Source organism: Leiobunum rupestre, chromosome 10 (genome assembly GCF_980474605.1).
Source record: "Leiobunum rupestre chromosome 10, qqLeiRupe1.1.hap1, whole genome shotgun sequence".
Classification (NCBI taxonomy): domain Eukaryota; kingdom Metazoa; phylum Arthropoda; class Arachnida; order Opiliones; family Sclerosomatidae; genus Leiobunum; species Leiobunum rupestre.
Window position 1 is genome coordinate 17,804,820 of NC_143393.1, and position 21,061 is coordinate 17,825,880.

The following is a 21,061-nucleotide window of genomic DNA, read 5'->3' on the forward strand; positions in this document are numbered from 1 at the left end:
TCCCTCGAACTCCCTCGAACTCTCCTCGAACTCTCCTCGAACTCTCCTCGAACTCCCTCGAACTCCCTCGAACTCCCTCGAACTCCCTCGAACTCCCCTCGAACTCCCCTCGAACTCCCCTCGAACTCCCCTCGAACTCCCCTCGAACTCCCCTCGAACTCCCCTCGAACTCCCCTCGAACTCTCCTCGAACTCCCCTCGAACTCCCTCGAACTCTCCTCGAACTCCCTCGAACTCTCCTCGAACTCCCTCGAACTCTCCTCGAACTACCTCGAACTCCCTCGAACTCTCCTCGAACTCCCTCGAACTCCCTCGAACTCTCCTCGAACTCCCTCGAACTCCCTCGAACTCCCTCGAACTCCCTCGAACTCTCCTCGTACTCTCCTCGAACTCCCTCGAACTCTCCTCGTACTCCCTCGAACTCCCTCGAACTCTCCTCGAACTCCCTCGAACTCTCCTCGAACTCTCCTCGAACTCCCTCGAACTCTCCTCGAACTCTCCCGAACTCTCCCGAACTCCCGTGAACTCTGCAGAGTTCGAACTCCCGGTGTACACAAAAATCATAAGTGTCTTACACCTCGGATGAAATGGACCCATATAATTTAAGTTATATATTTGTAATATAACATGTGCTAATATAACGTTAGTTATAGTTTTTACATTGCATTATGGAATTACAATAAAGAATAAAGCCAGGTAGACGAAGAAAACATTTTAGCACAAAAACTAAAATAATTTTTTTTCAGCCAAAGCTAGCCCAAAACTTTGGTGGATTTTGGGCTATTTTAGGAAAATTCTTTTTAAATTTAAAACTAATTTTTCTTTAAATTGCGCGGAGATCAACGCGTGAAAGTAATTAGAAGATAATTTTGGGGTTTTGTACTAGTAGCTGTCGTTAAAAGTTTGAAATGGTACCTGCGGCGTTTTGAGAAAAACCTTTTCCAACATGGACGAAAATGGGATTTTTCACTTTTCTTTCGGTGGCAGAAACAAAATGGTTAGTCGGAAAATTCTTAAAATTTTAAAATTTACTAGTCCGATGGCAAATTACAGATTACGATTAGTGTTGTTGCGATATTCCGCCAGGGGGGCTAGTTTCACCGCTAGGGGTCGCTGAGAATTAAACTTTATGTGGATGCAATCTGATTTTACACTGATTCATAATATGCAAAAATATTCCTAAGATATTCGATGGGGAATTTTTGCCGTTTTTTGGGCGTTTTGGAACATAGTCCGCTGTCTCGAAAGACACTGTCGCCAGGAATGCTTGTACTCCTACTGCTCCACCCTGACTCTGTCCACTCCGTTGGGAGGAAAATGCGTTGGTTTACAAGTGGCCCTAGCAGTCTCCCGAAAATGCTGCTCTCCACAAGGGCCGACTCATATACAAATCTGGCTCGTGCGGCAGCATTACTTCGAGAGCATTTGGAGAACCCGTACTTGGTCCCATTCCAGGCTGTACACTTCCCACCTTGTGTTGGCCTATTTACTGGATCGTAATGATCTTATTCACTTTAGTTATATGTCTGCAGATAATTCACAGAAGAACACGGCCCCTTGACCGGGCTATCAACAACAAAAATCTTTCAACAACTGCCAGTCTGTCAACGCCCCTGTAGCACATTAGGGTCGGGCCGACGTCGGCAAAAGGTACTAAACTCTAAAGTCGGCCGACTTTTGGATTTAGGGTCGAAAAGTCCTAGGGGTGAAACGTCGACTCTTTACCGCCTTTTAATAGACCTAAGAACCGACTCCGAAACGACGTCATCCCGACTTAGAATGTACTGTATAATTACGTCGAAACGACTTACTTTATGATATTTTAAGAGACTGAAAATGACCAAATAAAACCGTAAATATAGCTATATATATAGCTATATACGTGTATGTAGTTGGTTAAGTCCCATGAACGGGAGTGAAACAATGAGTTTATTTCCGTCAATTGGAAAGCTCTTGAATTTAGAGGACAGAGTTCTAGAGTTTCTTGGGGCTTAGTATAAAAGCAACGAATAAATCTTCATTAATAATATCTTAGCCTAACATATTTAGCTATACGAATGTAACCTACTTGAGCTGAGAGATTTTTAATAAGGAAACATTCTCAGATTGAAATATATAATCTTTTTCGAAAAAATATAATACAAAAAGGAAGTTATTTTAAAAATAATTCAATTTGTTTTATTAAATCGCCAAAGTTTCACAGTTTTCAGCGATTAATTGGCAAAGTGCGAACTTAAATCGACTCTTTGTGCTACAGGGGTAATAATTAAATGTAAGGTCTATTTTAAGTCGGATAATGGTCGGCATACCGACCATAAATAGTCCCAAAAAAGGATTTACGGTTTTAGTGTCGAAAAACGTTCGGACGTTTTTAGGTCGGCATTTGGTCGTCGACTATAAAGCGACTTTTCGACCGTACCCCGACCCTATAACGACTTCATGTGCTACAGGGGCGGTGGAAGTTAAAGGTTTTGTAATTCGGTAAAATTTACCTAGATGGCGCAGAAAATCACTCCTTCAATGGAAATGTTAACAGCGTTGTTGAAATTTTTACGATGGCTGTTAAGACGAGGATTGCCTGATAAGATCCTAAATTTAGTCCCCCAACCTTTTTGAGCGAGAGCTTGACCCCTGTAGTGAAGATATGGAACGCCAAACCGGAAAAAACTGAATTAAAACACAATATTATAGTAGAGAACACTATAATATAGTAGAAACGTCATATATAATATAGTAGGGAGCACTATAATATAGTAGGGAGCACTATAATATAGTAGGGAGCACTATACTATAGTAGGGAGCACTATAATATAGTAGGGAGCACTATAATATAGTAGGGAGCACTATAATATAGTAGGGAGCACTATAATATAGTAAGGAGCACTATAATAAAGTAGAAAATTTATCTATGATATATGGTACTACAAACCGGAAAAAACTCATCTGAAAAATTCACCTATAATATTATAGGAAATTCATCCATAATAAAGTAGAAATAAATGCTTCTATAATATAGTAGGAAAAATGCTTCTATAATATAGTAGGAAAAATGCTTCTATAATATAGTAGGAAAAATGCTTCTATAATATAGTAGAGACATGCTCTCTTTTATTATAGTAGAAAATTCATGTATAATATGATAGGAAATTCATGTATAATATGATAGGAAATTCATCTATAATATGATAGGAAATTCATCTATAATATGATAGGAAATTCATCTATAATATGATAGGAAATTCAGCTATAATATGATAGGAGCTTCATCCATAACATAGTAGAAAAAATGTTTCTATAATATAGTAAAAAATGCGTCTATAGTAGAGTACTAAAATGCTTCTATAATATAGTACTAAAATGCTTCTATAATATCGGTAATCCCATGCGTTCTGTTTCGCTGAAAATTTTCTTTGTTCTAATATATTTTAGCAAAAATGCAATCAGATACCTTAATGCATTCTTGATTTTAGTGAAGGGTTTTTTCACTTCATAATAAAGTTTCTACTATATTATAGATGAATTTACTACTATATTATAGAAGCATTTTTCTACTATATTATAGAAGCTTTTTAGTACTATATTATAGAAGCATTTTTCTACTATATTATAGAAGCATTTTTCTACTATATTATAGAAGCATTTTAGTACTATATTATAGAAGCATTTTAGTACTATATTATGGAAGCATTTTTCTACTATATTATAGAAGCATTTTAGTACTATATTATAGAAGCATTTTTCTACTATATTATAGAAGCATTTTAGTACTTCATTATAGAAGCATTTTTCTACTATATTATAGAAGCATTTTAGTACTACATTATAGAAGCATTTTTCTACTACATTATAGGAGCAATTTTCTACTATATTATGTTGAATTTCCTACCATATTATAAATGAATTTTCTACTATAATATAAGAGAGTTTTTTCCGGTTTGGCGTTCCATATGAAGAGAATGGAAAAGGTTTATGGGGATGTATTCCGATAGGATAAAAACAAGTTCAGCAAGCGTAGCTTATTTTATAGAAAGGCCTATAGACGCATTCACATATTGCCTACAGGGAAATATGCAAAAAGGGGCGAAATTCACCCGAGGTACCTTCCTATTTAATAATGTTTGAGGTAGATGGCGACACTATAAAGTTTATGAAAATTAAACTTTTTTAAAAAGTTATTAATTAATTACTAAATTATAGTACTTTAAATTCTTATTAAAAATATATAATTTTTGTAATTTAAATTAACAATTAATTTTAACAGTAGTTATGACTCTCCGTTATAGATGGCACAATAATACAATTTTAAACTATCCAATCAGGGAAGAAAATTTGACATTTTAAATCTCGACAAAACCGTTCTCCACTAAAAACTGAAAACTTTCAACCAATCGTTGAAAATCCAAATTAGGACGTCATGTTGCTATCATGTCATGAATGTGGGACATCCCAACCTTCCCCCATTTCGGAAAGCTGATGACCCCAGACTTACAGTAAACATTCTTAAATTTACTAAAAATGTCACTGTGATTTACTAAACAAAACAATTATTTGCAGTGGCTCAAAGATGAATTCCTAGTTCATCTGGATGATTGGGAAACTTATGTTGAGAGTCAACCTCTGACAAAATCAGTCAAAAACAAAATGTTACTCAGCAGAGAAACTCTATCTGAGTATAAAGTTAGAAAACATGGATGTATTCAAATATCATTTAAAGAAAGGAATTTTTCAAAAAAAGTTAAAAAAAAAAAAATTTAGCAAATGTCATTTTTGAAGTTATCCCTTTTATGCTAGAAAAGGGTGCAAAGTTCATACTGACCCGTTGGAGCAATACTTCAGTAAACCGAGGCAGGCTTTTAAAGCTTGTTCGCAACCCAAGTTATATCAATACTCCAGGACAAAATCTTCGGGAAGGGAGAATAGTATTGAAGAAGGTCAAAGGCAGCAACACAGAATAAAATTGCAATTGAAAATGTTTAAATTCTAAGAATTAAAAGAGAAATTGGTATAAATGACTGTAAATTTAGAGATACTAAAATCGCAGTATTTCAGCAAGATATGCCTTCGAGGTGGTACAAGATGTAACACATATAATATCTTCTATACTTTCTTGAAGGCATATCTTGCTGAAGTACTGCGATTTTAGTCTCATTAAATTTACAGTCATGTATACCAATTTCTTTTTATTACTCTATTTTGACTGTTGGTGGCGTGTTACTGTTAAACATTTTAAGTCAACTATAGATATTTGGTTTAATAAGAATAACCTCAATTTGTAACAATTTTTATTATAAATCATTAGAAAGACACTGTTTCAGTGTTAAACTATCACAATATCAATGATATTGTATCGTGCTAATAATTATTTTTCTATTTTCTACTGTAGTTTTTCTTTTGATTCTAATTTTGTTTTTAATCTCTTTTTCCTTGCTTCTTCTTTTTTTTTCATTCCTAATTTTTTTTAGTGTTGAAGAATGTTGAAATGACTAGCTTCAAAACTTTCCCACCTTCCACTAATCCTACGTCGGCATCAGCCAACAACACTATGTTCCATCTGGCTTCAATTGTTGAATCTTGCATTATAGAGTCTTTTGATTTTTCAATTTTATCCAAACAGGTAGGGTCGTTCAAATATTTTACAATGTGAGCGTCTGTTCTTTTGAATAGCTCAAAGGTTTGAATAGTTGGTTATTTCAACCCGCCACGGCTCTGTCGTTGAACCCATTTTTTGTATTCATGGGGTACATTATCAATATTTTGCTACGGCATCGCTTCCCCCAATCGAATACATTCGCTGCTCTGTTTTTTTACGTAAGAGTTTGTTTAATACAAACCCTGCCACATAATAAAGTGTTCAATTTTCTTCCGCAGTAAGAATAGGACTTGCCTATTTTGGTGTTTTAGCAGTTATTCAATTATTAAACATTTCTTGAATTAGCATTTTCAAGCCTACTTTCTTTTCTTTGTCACTCATGAGTTTCTTCATAAGTTTCATTAGTTTAACAGGCAAGTAGCAATGATGTTATGCCACTGTGATATAAATTTTTAAATAATCCATATACTTTATCCTCTGAAGAATTAAATATGCGACGAAACAATTATCTTGATTCATAATAACATTGACTTCCTACTACAACTTCTGACGCCCAGTTAATTATGTTCAGCTGTTCAGATATTACTCCTATTTTCATTAGTTTCTTTAATGAATTTCTCTAAAAGTCGCATCGTAAGTTAGGCTAAATAGTGATGGACTAGATTTCCCGGTAATGGGCCAACTGCGCAGTTCCCATTACCGCATATGCAATTTCGCTGTTTTCCATTTGCGCAATTGTCAGATTTGAATTGCGCGCCTTTTTGTTTATAAACAATCAGTGTATAGAAAGGCCGAGCTCGTGATATAGATGTCACTAGTCTCTCGTTTCTGTTAATAGTTTTTAGTTTTACTTTTGGTACGTCATTTCTTTTGTGTGTTTCATAATAAATCAGTCTTTGTGAAAACCCGACTCGTCAATTCGAAAGCTAAACGCACGTTATATTTATTCGAGTACAGAATTCTAACAGCAATATCCCATGGCAATTCCGCAAATGGAAATGTGCGTAAACAGAAACTGCGCAGGTGGTAAATGCGCAAATGAAAACTGCGCAATTGGACCCAAACCAGATTTCCCATTGGCGAACTTAAATTCATTGAAAGTTGATTTCTTTGAAGATCGATTTCGCTTCTTTTTGGGGAATTTGGAACAGCTGGTCCAAATTCGTCGACAAGGACCATCGACTCTACCGCAATTCGGAAAGAGTTTATTACAACTACCCGTATACCTCAAAGGAACTAGATACGAACTTAGACACCTCGTCACGAAGGCTGGCGACCATGAAAGACGTCTGTCGTTACACAAACTGGACCAAGAAAGCTCATTGTGGGAGAGAAAGTGGAATATGTTTCAAAAAGGCGATCCGAGACGTTGCCTACAAAGCGGCTGTAGCATTCTGGTCGATGATACCTCGAAACTTCTTTTTTGCTTCGTTCGTAAAGTAGGAAGTACGAATTTCAAACGCTACTTCCTAAATGAAAGTGAAATATATCTCGGTAATAATCCGCACAGCAATGTCTATTCCTATCTCAAACTGGTTACGCCTTCGTTCTATAACCAAGACGATTTGAAGCTATTCTCTCTTAAGATTATGTTCACTCGCCATCCCTTCTGAAGATTGATATCGGCCTATTTGAATAAATTGGCTCGTCCGCTCGTTCGTAAAAGTTATTACAAATTTTGGTATTCAGTACCCATCACGTGAAAGTACCGGCGAGGAAATTTGGACAAGAGTTGAAATCCGGTTTTGACTTTCGAAGAATTTGTGGACTACCTGATCGAAACTCCGCCAAGTCGTTACAACATCTACTGGATGCCATATTGGATTCGATGCGAACCTTGCCGAATTCAATACGACTATTTAGGCAAAATGGAAACGTTGAGTGAGGAAACAAAATTCCTCTTCCACAGCCGGCTGTCCACGTACTCCAACTCTACCAAAGATACGGTAGCTTCGAAACTATTCGCGCAAATACCTGACGAGAAAAGGTTGAAGTTGTATCAAATCTAACGTTTGTATTTGTAGATGTTCGGATTCACGGCTGACGACTATTTCTGCTGTCGTCCTATGTAATTTAACTTTAACGATTTGGCTCTAGCCTTGATTTATATAACAAATCAGGCTCAGGTTGTTGTTCAGGGCCGGATTAACCAATAGGCCGAATAGGCCTGGGCCTAGGGCACCAAGCCTACAAGGGGCACCAAGAGGGTTCGAAATAAATAAAAGTACAAAACTTTAATCATTTGCTTTTTACAAATTATTTTCCGAAGTAATTTTAGTAAATGCGTCCACCCCTATGAACCAAAAACGTTTGATTGTCACATTCTCTGACGGACTGCCGTTTAGCCCCTGACGACATACTAAATCTGGCAGAAAAATGAATTTTCCTTCCATTTCTCAATTATAAATTGAGGAAGTGACTAGCTCGCTTCGCTCGCTATTGAAAGGGGGGCACCAAAATTAACTTGGGCCTAGGGCCCCATAAAGTCTTAATCCGGCCCTGTTGTTGTTATAAGTCCAATGTGATAATTTATGAGTAGGATGAAAAGAAATGACCTCTAAACCGGTCAGACTATCATTGTAAAATATCATTGTTGTTATAAAATATGCAAATCTAATTCAGAAAGAATACGAATCCGACAATTACTGTCCTGATCTAGTTTGCAAGAGTTTCGGATATATCTACGTTGCCGTTTTAAAGTCTTGTCAAAGCTAGTGTTGATATTCGTCTATATTGTCTATGTGATACCCAACAGAACTATAAGACTTTGTTCCGCGCCAAATAAAACGCTTAATTATATCGGTTGATTTTGTTACGCAAGTTGCCTTAGATAAATGATATCGCTCATTAACTGGTAAGTATACCAAACGCGTGCAGGATGACGGTCTGATTATGTAGGATTGTGGGAGAGTATTTCTAAAATCACAATATACAATCAAAATTAACGCTGGCAATGGCGGTGCTCGCGTTTTGGCGTGAAATAAAGTCTAAAGAACGGATCAGCTTTCGCATTTGTGTTAGTTTCAATAAATAAAGATCATCTGCACAATATTAGCACGTATCTAGTAAGTGTTTTACTGTATACGTCTGTTTTCAGGCTTGGTTCCAGAGGGGGTACCATGGGGCCATGGCCTCCCCCAAACCGCTGAAAATATATGAAGCTGTATGAGAAGAAAACTCCGGTCGCTTCAGTCGCTCGTACAATATCCATGTGATGTACCCCCCCCCCCCACCCCACCCCAAAATGTTTGCCAGGAACCGCATCTGTGTTTTTAATTCAGTACACATGTATATTAATATAGTACAATGTAGAATGAAAGTTACACAGAAAAAAAGGTGTTTAGATACTAAACACTTTCTTAAACACCAAAATGCAACAGAATATTTATCATGTTTAAAAACGATCATGTTCAGGCGATAGTGGTGTTCAGCTTTGCAACATCATGCGTTTAGAAATTAAACGTGTTATTTGCTTATCATATTTATCGTTAAAACGTGTTTAGATAGAATACGTTCAGAGATTAAACATATTAAATGATTTTCGCGCTTACAATGAAAACCCGTCTTAAGATTTTTAAGATTAGTTTCTAAACGTGTTCAAAGGTTCGGGTGTTGTGGTTTAAGACATGTGTTAATTTGCCGTATACGCCACTCTTTGAGTAGCCCTATATTTGAGTGTTTTAATTACGATCTACAATAACATTAATATTAATTGGCTACGAAATAATAAAACCTACTGCCTATACTGTCGATTTCATTTCTTTAACTGCCTGATTATATTTTAGCGCTTAAATCACATCAAAAGTAGTGTTATTTTATTAATTTTTAGTAGTTCATTTTCAATTATTGATTTATATACATTAGTGTTATTTAATTAGTCTTAATAACCAATAACTTAAAATTATGAGATGATATAGGAACCCGGTCCATATTGTAGTTAACTCTATTAATATATCGGTGATTAACGAATATTATTTTTTTTTGAAAAATAGAAAACGAAATTAAACGAAATATATAGACAACGCGAAATATACATTAAACTCGTAACGCAATATACACTTAGTAAACATCAGTGTTTAGCATTATGTTTAAAAACCACGAAGTTTAATTTTTAACATGACCTCTTACCAGCTGTTCCGGTTTGGAACACTACCGGAAAGATCTTGGAAGATTGTTTGAGATCCTCGTTTTATTTAAACAGATGTGTTTAAGGAAACAACACCAACTCTTACCCATGTTTAGCTTTCAAACATGTTTAGATGTTAAAAACCTAAACACCTTTTTTTCTGTGTAGCGGTTGAGTTTTTACCTGAAAACGGAACAACGCTGTGCTCCAGTTCCCGCGGATCGGCGTTTAAATTGCCTCGTCTGAAATATGGTAGACTACGCGAAAGCTAGTTTCACGCGCGCTCAGATATCTCGAACATTTTGGCGGTACAAATTGTACCTGTTCGGTGTTATTTTAGGTATTCCTTTCGTTGTGCTTTTCTTACACGTGTCCACTGCCTTGATCGGATTCCGCAAAATGGTCATCAGCCCGCCTGGGCACAAAGTCAGTTTGGTCTTTCTTCGGGATGACAGGACTAAGCTGGAAGGAAAAATTGAATCGATGAATAGGTTTCAAGAAGGGCTGACGCCCTGAACGAGGTTTGCCGCCATTTGAATCTAGACCAGCACGAGTCCCTCACGGAAAGGTTGTCATTCTTACTGAACCAGGATACTCTGGTGTTGCGCTATAGGCTCAACCTCGTCGTGGACGACAAATCGAGCACGTTGTTCTGCACTATGCCGAAAGTGGGGTCCACCAATTTCAAGCGGTTTTTCTTGAACGAGATGGGGATTAAGAAAGTGAAAATGCCACACATGATGGCGAAAGAGCATCTGAAAACGGTACCTCTTTCGTCGTTTTATCACCAAGACCACCCGGAATTACAGTCGTACCGGAAGATTATATTCACGCGCCATCCATTCCGAAGATTGGTTTAAGTCTTCTTTGATAAATTTCACATGAATATTTTAAAGATTTTCACGTTTTACGCGGGGAATAATTTTAACTCGAGCGACAATCCCGATCCGACCTTTGAGGAATTCGTGGACTATCTGATCGACACTCCGCCAATTCACTACAACCAGCATTGGCTGCCGTATTGGATGCTCTGCGAGCCGTGCATCGTCAAGTACGACTACATCGGCCAGTTCGAGACCATGAACCAGGACACGGAATTCTTCTTTGGCACTCGCTTTCCCACTTACCCCAATCCTACAAACGATTCTATCGCACGGAAACTGTTCAGCCAAGTGTCTCGAGAGAAAAAGTTGAAGTTGTATGAAAACTTCCGACTAGACTTTGAATTGTTTGGGTACACTGCCGAAGGATACCTATAACGACGGCAACGTTGTCACGTACACATAGCAAATTAATAAACTATGAAATAACTGTTTCAACAGATATAAATAATAACATTCATGTAACAATTTTTTTTTATGAATTAGGTACAGCAGGAGTTTTTGTGACCCAAAACTTCTTAGCTCATACCTCGTAGTTCTTATTGAACTATAATCCTCAGCAATATTTCCATTTATCGTTTCACAAATCGAACTGGTTCCTTAGATTATTATTTTGATTAATTTCTTGTTCAAGAAAGTTTGAGACATTGTTTTAACATACACCTTATTACCCTACTTAGCCGAGGGCTATCTATTACAATCGTAGCATTATTATGTACAAATGTTTTATAAGAAATGCATAAGCTATTGAACTATCATCGAGGGGCTGCTCACTTGCCGTAATCGGTGTACAAGCCTGTAGCTTTCCCGGTATTAAAATGATTACGTAACTGATTACAAATTTAGCATTATCAAAGGCTGTACTCAGTTTCATACTATTGTAGTTGGTGTTCAGATTTTTAGTTAGCCCTTCAACTATTATTTAAAACGTAAGGTTTTAAGTAGTCGGGGCTTGCGTTAAGAAATTAAACGGTTCCCAAATCCTTCGAAGGATGGTAAATTATGAAGTTTAATGACGAAGCTTGTAGCAATTTCGTTAGTTGGTTTGATAGCGATAAATACGAGATTAAAACATGTTACGTCTAAAATTTGAATATAACTACTTTCAGAAACGAGTTGAGTAGTTATTATAGTAAAACCAACAACTAAATTCCCCTATACGCAGCAGTGGCGTAGCTAGGGGGGTGGGCGCGATCCCCGGGTGTGATTTGGGGGTGACCCCCGACCGTGAAAATAGAAAAACTTACACAAACTAGAGACTAGTAAGTAGCACACCATGATATCCACCCCGGGTGTCACCCCACGCTATGATATCCACCCCGGGTGTCACCCATGCTAGCTACGCCACTGATACGCAGGGATGCGTGGCCCGCAGGCCCTCTTTACTTACTAGGCAACGTAGGCCATTTTCGAAAGGCCCGGATTTTAAAGGTAAGTTACCCCACAGTTATTTTAGGGAAAATAAAATGCTACAATTGGACCTGGTTAGAATATTGGCCTAGGACCTGGAATAAATATTACGCGGCCCTGGTGGCCCTTTGAATCAATTCAATTAAATACAATTTTACTTCATTAAGACGAGTTTTACACTGATGTTAGAGGGGTAAGTCATCTGGCGACTTGTAAGCCATCTTTTGCATATACATAAAATTTACAGAAATATATAAATACGAATAATAGAATACACTCCAAAGAAACAATTATGTAACAACACTAACCCGATCCCGGGGCGGCCCGCAGAGTGAAGGGAGACTCAACGGACATATTTTGGGCCTTCGTTCGTAGATTACACCAACATTTCAATACAGCCGCGGGGTACGGGGAAGTTGGCCAGAAATCAATTTGCCAGCCCCCCAACAAAACACTTTTCGCTACGCCCCTGAATCGGAATTCCACCTTTTTAAACCTAACAAAAAATATCTCTTTTGTCATCACGGGAGCCAGGACGAGCGTGCGTGCAGAAATAAAATTCGATCTGTAAAAAAATGTTTTTGTGTTAAAATTGTATTATCTCTTATCAGGAAACTATATACTTGGAATGTGTCTTTAAGACTACGTTAACCCTGATGATTTTCATAGAAACGTTCGTGCTTTACAACGAAGATTTCTGCGTTAAACTGGGCTCCTAGTGACCATTAAGTCTTGTCTCGAATAAAAGTGACGTTCTGTGCTTTTGGTAAGCATCTAAATACGTGATTTTAAGCGGAACAAGTTCAGTTTCCCGTAGAACAGTGCCAATGGTTTCTTAAACATTGCAAGTGCTTTCCAGTGGCGTAAATAGCGCCCCGCAGACCCCGCGGCGCGGGGGGGGGGCGATAACTATTGGGCCCCCAAACGTTTATGATTAAATCGGTTCTATTTGAAAGGGCCCCGAGTCGTTTTTCGCGGGGGGGGGGGGGCGGTGTTCCTAGTTACGCCACTGGTGCTTTCGTTAATAATTTCCTGCCTTTATTATAATTATGACAGAAACGGAAAACACGGTTCACTTTTAATACACTATGGTTTAATAAATTCTGTTTTGATCTTCATTAATGAAACTGGCATCAATTTATCTCTAACTCACTCGAAAATGTCTTAGAGCACCCACCGGTGTAGTAGGCTTTTAATGAGCTATATGCTCTACTTGGACCACCGGTTAACAAATATCTGACAACATTTCGAGAAGCTTATAACAAGAATTCCAGATGGCAGCCACCTTAAAATATTCGCAATAGAAATTACTATTCAAACGTTTCTGGCCAAAATTTACAGATTTCATATTAAATTGAGAATGTACTTACGCGCTTAATTGTTTATTAAAATTAGCAATACATTTATCAAATTAAATCGTTGAGCTAATGGAGATAGATGGAAAAATAAATAAGAAATAAATCAGCTAGGCACCACCTTAGGCCCAAGTCATCTAGCGACTTTTAATGCCTTTAACGGGTGGCCGGGTTACAACGCGTAGGAGGGTGGTGGAAAGCCCTTCATGCCACGAGAGCCATCAGCTCCCTTTTATCTACAAATGGCAACTCGAATTGCCAAATGGACATGATTTTGAGGTGTTATCGCTACTTCTTGCCTAAAGATATTTTCTTACAAGACCTTGTTCTGAAAATAAGAAAACTTTCTATCTTGACGCACCCCAAATGTAGTAAATGACGAAAGGGACTTGGCAAAGCGAATAGTGAGCGTAATCTGTCGGGGATACGGGTTAGTGTCGATAAAAGAATAAGAATGTATCGCGGTGTCGGGTCTCCGGAGAAAGACGTCTATTTCCCAAAAAGCGAAAGAATGTTTGTGGAAAGCAATATGCCTAGAATAATTTATAACCGCACATTGCTATTCTTCCACATCGAAGGACTGTTATTTCATCTAAAATGAAGTCGTACTGCGCAAATAGTTCTCAATTAAAAATCGGAGTAATAAATCCTTTTTCACATAAAAATTCAATTTATGGTCCAAACTTTAACTAAAGTAACACATCTCTACCTAAGCATAAACTACACCTTGATTTGAAGTAACAAAGCTAACCACTTTAGAACTGAAAACTAATACTTTATTTAACTAAGGAATCCGGGTACATCGATTACAGGACAAGTTCCTCTAGGTATAGAGACCGATGCTCCGTGTTCGTTCCATCTAGGAGCAACAAACACGAGGAGAACGCAGCTAGCCTTTAAACACGCTAACGCAGTGTTGTGTACAAATTTCATTGGACCTAGCTCCAACTTAACTTTGGTCATGTTGAGTGTGGATTTCCAGGCGAATCCTGGTCCGGTGTACGCGTGCGCGCAATCCAGGCCATAGCATTGTAACCCGGCCACCTAGCATTAATGGCTTAAAAAGTCACTTGATGACTTAGGCTTAAGGTGATGCCTTGGGTATTAGCCTAGCTGATTATTATTATTATTATTATTATTCCACACACATGGCGCGGAAACTTTCGAAGACGTCAGCTTGTTCACCTGTCAAGAACATTTTCGTAAGTAACATTATTTCTTTCCATTAAAGATTTCTGGAGAAATACCTAAATTTTTTACGTTGAACCAGAAGGAGATAAAGGGGAAGGATGGCACTGCCCATATGCTATAATGCTTTACGAGTGTAACAACAGTTCGACCAACCTCGAATTTCGTGATTTTTTCTAATTGGCTGACAAGCGTATTCCGTAATGATGACATACGATGTCGTCAGAATCGTCATCTCACGTGACTCACTGACGTCGCGAAAGACGCGAAAATAGATTGCTATGGCGGCGAATCTTAGTAAATCTGTTCAAGTTGATTTAATTTCGCGGGGTAAAAGGTTTAAATCTACCCAAGTTAATATAAAGCCAAGTCAAGTTAAATGTTTAAGTAAATACGTGCAAACAGACGGCTTTAAAGTTCAGGAAAGCGATAGTAAAAAGAGGAAACTAAACGATTCGGTAAGCCTTGTTTAATAACTAATTTTCTAACTTTGATGCTGACCCAAACTAGTCCTTAGTTTCCAGTTTAAATAATTTAATTATAAACAAATACTACTTTAAAAGGTAATAGTCAAAACTATTAATAGTTTTAATTAAAATCTGAGATAAAATGCATACCTCCAGGTTTTCAAACAAACAAAGTCTACATCGTCCAGTTACTCGAGTCGACTTAAGCAGAGACAACAAGGCGGAATTTTACCGCGGAGATCTCTCGGGACTACGTTTTTTTTTGGGAGTAAATTGGTGTACTCCCGCCATATTTTCGCGCCTTTTTGAGGTTGGTCGGACTGCCGTTACAGTAGAGAACCCTTGTGGCATCCTTCCCCTTTATCTCCTTCTGGTTGAACGTATTTCACACTTGACGGACTGATTCGTAACTTTCATCTGATATGTGTTCATCAATGAGAGAGTTGAAAAATGCTTCTCTGCGAGGAAGTGACTCTTCAAAATTCGCCACGCTATACTCATATAGTCGTAAGGATAGGCTAACTTTTTAAGTATATAAATACGGTACTTGATGCGAAGGATAGAAAGAGTTTAAGATAGCAAATTTATGCTAGCCCCCCTAGCTAAGTTATTAATTATATAGTGAAACTTATAGTTTCAGTGGTTGATGAAATGCAGGAAATTTTATCTTCGTTCATTAACCCAATCCTCTGCATAATAAGATTGGCATCGTATCTACAATTTGAAAATGAATATAATTAAGTTATGATTTCGTCGATAGTAGAATAGGAAAAAATTACGTACCGTGATAAACTGTGCATGACGACGGGTGTAAACTTGCCAGCTCTTAGCTTTAAATGACACGAATTGTGGGCAAGCCCGCGAAAACGTCCTAAAAATTATAATTAGACGTTAGCTTTCTGATAATGAAAATCATCGATAAAAGTATAATATACCGGAATAATGACAATGGTCGCTAACTCCCGGATCGCTCTGCGTGAGAAGACACGTAACAATGAATGCCGTTGCGAACCGATATTTCTTTTTCCGGTGTCAAAACCATCGGAAAGTTTTTCTTTAATAATTCGGTGATGTACTCCATCAACAAACTTTCAAGAAAAACATCAGTAGCGAAGATATTTTTTAAAAACAGTACAAAATATAAATACCATCGGGTCCCACAACTACATAGCTGAAACCACATGCTACATGTTCGGAAATTTTTTGTTGTTGATGACAGTGAAGAATCGGGTAAACATGTATGGATTTTATCAATAATAGGTTAAAAATATGACGTAAGGTACCTAAATTTAAGTACTTTAAGAATATTGAAAATGTGAAATTTGTAATAAGATTTTTATTAACCTTTTGTAGCCAGTCGATTTGATGAATTTTAAAATGGGTTCTTTGTGGGTCATTTTCATAAGCTGTAGACCGTGGATATAACAGTAACTTCTGTACGTGCTCTCTATGACTGCTTTTGGCGTTTACACCAGAGCAGAGATGTACGCTATAACGGCAAACGTTTTCCGTTATGATTTGTGAAGTGACTCAACAAGCGACTAAGACAAAAGTTCTGGTTTTTCCGTGACAAGAGATTTAGATATACAGGGTGTCAACTAAAAAACGATACAGAGCCAATTACTCAAAATTTGTTTTATGTAAGAATTTTAAATTTGCAGGTTACATAGAGGGTGCATGGGAACCAATGACAATGGAAATTTCAATGACCTTGAACCAGGTCTTCAAGGTCATTCAAATTTTATCTCGAGAACCATTAGGATTAGAAGATAGGTTGCAATTTTGATCCATTAGATCTGGTAGTTTTCGATTTATAAGCCCTTAAATGTCGTGTCTTTATAAGAACACCACACACGACCTTATGGTTTTTGTCTAACATTTCTCGGCTTCCCATTGGCCAAATTAGATCGGGTTGAAACTGTTTAGACTTAAAATTAAACGTAGAGCACATTTCTAATTGGAACCATTCTTCTTATCCTAATGGTTCTCGAGATAAAATTTGAATGAAGGGTAGTCGGCCATATGGTCTGCTCATTTGGCCAACTGAAAAGTCGACCAAATGAGCTGTCGGCCAAATGCACCCCACTCATATTCCCGAGAAGAATGACGTTGGGGTCGCATGACTTACGCGCGTCTTTATTGGTTCTCCCTCGCGGGCGAGGGGGGGGGGGTGTTTGAAAAATTGAGCCCCTCAAACAAGGTAGCAAGCGAAGGGAAAGGTAATTTTTGTTTTAAGAGCTACATTCTCCCCTATTTTATCTTGGTATTTACAAGTATTAAAAAAATATTATCTTATTAATTCCTAACCAAAATTAAATATAATTCCTAATTATCAGTACGTATAAAATTAAACTTCAGTTATTCTCTTAATATGTCTTTATTATTAAATTACAAACTCCTCACCGAAAGTTTGCTGAACAATTTGCTCTAACGCCAATAGTTTTTCTAGATCGTCGTTTTAGTCATTTGGTTTGTTTTTTTTTAATCTGCTTCTCTGATGGAGTGGTTCTCTTCCTCCGCTTCTGCGTGGGAAATGAAACTGGTCCCAGAAGAACCGAAAGAGCTTCGGTAGTAGAAGAAGTTGACGGTATTGTTGATGACTATGGAGATGAGGATGATGAGCTTGCGGTGATAGAAAATGTCGATGATAAAGTGGCAGGGATTTCCCACGTGGAAGCATTCGGGAGTTGGTTGATAGCTAAAAAGGGTTTTGCGGATAATAACCCGTCGGGAGAGCTCCCCTTCTAAAAACTTCCAGCGGACTGAAACACCGAAGTTTTGCGCATTTTTATTTGCTTATGGTTCGGGTATGTGTCTTCTCATGAAAAATATGGACAACCATAATTTTCCTTAGCACAACTAGCACAAGCTCAATTTTATTTAAAAAGCACAACTTAAAATTATTTTTACTCGGCTCCTTTCTTCAACTAAACTCTAACTAGTGACCTCTCGCCACTCGTCACTCTTCTAAGCCCAAAACTTTCCATGATTGCCCTCTCCTCTCTCTACCCCCTCCAAACATTCCGCGCCTGACCACTATTTGGCCATTATAGGGTAGGCCAGATTCCCGCTCATTGTTGGGTAGAGAGAGGAAATTTTCTTTGCTAGCCCCCATTTCTCAATTTCTATCATGCACAAAAGCTCAATACACAAAGTACAACAAAACAAAATACACTAAAAATTATTTACAGTAATTATGAAATCTAAATATACATATACAATATTTTCAAAATTTAACAAAGGGTATCAAAGCGACGGAGTCTTCTTCTGGTGATATTGATAAATCCAGTTTTTCGATCCTAAAATAATTGGAATATATACACAATATATACGTAATAAAACCAAAATAATTATAGCGATTTCCACTGGGGGATTTCGGGCGCTCCGGGAGCGCTCGTGATGAGATTTCGTCCTCCACTGGGAAATCGAGAGCAGCTCGTGACGAGATCCGTGTCTTCCACCAATTTTTATGCGAGAAATTCGACGGATCGACAGATTTCGAGCGGTTTTCGTGATTTTTAAAAATGGCGGAACTACATAGGACAATAAATATTCGGGCTGCTTATTTGTTTATAGAATCGTCTTCGGATAGTTCCGACGAAGAAATAGAGGCAATTCTTTTAAGGCAAACGCCGGAAATAGTATAAAGGCCTAAAATAATAAGATATATAGAGGATGTGGTATATTCCTACTCCGAAAATGAAGTAAGTTCTCCATTACGCCTAAGCTTAACCATGGATGATTAATAAAGTTTATCGAATACAATATTATTGTCCGCCATGACATTCGCGTATTTCACTGGAAAATGCTCGCCCCGAAAGTTGCTCTTAAAACGAGGTTGTATTTCACTGGGAAACTCGCTCGACCGCGATCCTTGGAAAGCTCGACACGAGCTTTGACGTCGAAATCGATTTCGGGGCGCTCTCGGAGCTTCCCAGTGGAAATCGCTATAAACGTACCTGGATTAGTTGGTTAAACCCTCCGAGAGTCCGTCTTATATTGGATCCACCCAAAATCCCCGATGTAGTTTTCACGAACAAAGCCTATGTATTTCACGTTTAGCTCGTGATACGGAAAAGGTTTCAACCCCCAAGAATGCCAATTCGTTGAGAACATATTCGTTGTTGGCTCTCAGAAAGTTGACTTCGAGAATGCAAGAGTGATTCTCCGACCTAGAATTGACAATAAAAATTAGAAATGATTCGCGAATAATTTAATACGTGAATAACCATACATTTTAGGTTACCGGCTCTAAAACGTGAAAGATAAGATTCCAAATTGGGGATGCAATTTTAAGGAAAATCAGTCCCTTAATATAGCACTTTTCCGTGCACTTTTTATTTGGTTTCATATACTTTACAAGATACTAGTAATTTCAATCACTATTTTATTAATTCTACTCGAATGTTGACCTATTTCGTTCAAAGGAAAAGTACGTAAAATATTCAGCTTCTTCCCGAGATAGCGATTATAAACTTCGGTAAAATGTGCTTAGACTTCGACATGTCTTCGTACATTTTGTATAGACATATAACGTTACTCTCACCGTACTTGAACGGGGAAATACATTCCGCTTCTATCTCCGCGGTTGACCTTAGAAACCTCAGCGTATCAACATCTACGTTCCTCTCCGTTCATTTTCAATTGGGATTTGACATCTGTTAGTCTTCTATTTGCAGACTAAACACGCGGAAAAAAAAATCGACTTCACTCCACGTGGTGGACCTTCAGCGTTGCCATACGTACTATTATAATTTAATTTTGAATATTTGGCTCGTGTGAAAAGGTCTTAAGAATCGTCTAAGTCAGAGTTTTAAACCAGATGACCACAGGGCCGGATTAAGACCTTGTGGGGCCCTAGGCCCAAGCTAATTTTGGTGCCCCTTTCCATGGCGAGCGAGCGAGGCGCTCCCGCAATTTGTAATTGACATACGGATGGAAAATACAATTTCAATGTAGACTTTAATAAATGATATTGCTTTACACGGTATTGAAAAATGTGTACGCATATACTAAAATTTCTCCGGAATAATATTTTTTTCTGAAAAGTAAATTTAAATTTAATTTTTTCGAAACTTTTTGGTGCCCCTTGTAGGCTTGGTGCCCCTTGTCGGCTTGATGCCCTAGGCCCAGGCCTAGTCGGCCTATTGGTTAATCCGGCCCTGGATGACCACCTGGTCCTCCAGATCGTCTGCAATTCGCGGCAATCGTGACCTCTGCGAAAAAGCCCGGGAAAGAGTGTCTAGCAATCCCTGTCCGGCGTCATCAAAGTTTTGACCCGCGCATCACTTTCCCGTATAAATGTCAAAAGTGGCGCCAGGGAAGCGGCCACAATAAATGAGCGAAAATGTATTTGGCAGTGCGATCCCAATTAGGTCAATCCCCAGGATAAATGAATAGCGCAATTCCCACGAATTCTCGCAAATAAAATAAAACATAACAATAAGAAAGTATTGGAAACTAGATAGGCAAACCTCAACGTTTTGGGTAAAATAGATGGAAATGGAATAACAATGGAGAGGGGATCTAAAAAGGGTAACCTCATTAACCTGTCAGCTAGACGACCACATCTAGGCAGGTAAGGCTCTTGGAGATATAATTCTGATAATTTTGAAATGACTCTAGGAAGATACCCAGAATCGTAAAGTTAAGAATGTGAGAAAAGTGAAATCATGTGAATGTTTAAATTAAATATTAAGGCAATTACACTCGTAATAACTATCCGAAGCTTCGTCTTCGTAACTCGCTACAAGATTTCTAGCCTCGCCAGTTAAATATGATAGTAAATAATTAAATTTTTCTTCTTTAGGAAGGTTGGTGTTATCCATAGCCGCGTTGTATCTACTATCTACTTCAAAATCCGTTGAACTTCAAGATGTCTCCATCGAAGTTTCGCATTTTTAGTTCTGGTAATATAGTCACTGATAACAATTCTTCGGTTGGCTCTCAACTTGGCCAAGTTGATTTTGCCGGCGTGACGATCGGCGTCTTTTAATTCCTTTCGAAGTTCGTGAGACCTTGTACCATTTGCTCGAGGGGACCCAA

General features: G+C 38.0%; 1 protein-coding gene across 1 annotated transcript; it reads left to right on the plus strand.

Annotated features, from left to right (window-relative positions):
* The first annotated feature begins 10,422 nt into the window (after window positions 1–10,422).
* LOC149924898 (carbohydrate sulfotransferase 11-like) lies at window positions 10,423–10,974 on the plus strand. The gene is made up of 2 exons (XM_090161673.1): window positions 10,423–10,479; window positions 10,612–10,974. The coding sequence occupies exons 1-2, from the start codon at window positions 10,423–10,425 to the stop codon at window positions 10,972–10,974; spliced, it is 420 nt and encodes a 139-aa protein (XP_090017799.1).
* The last annotated feature ends 10,087 nt before the right edge of the window (window positions 10,975–21,061 follow it).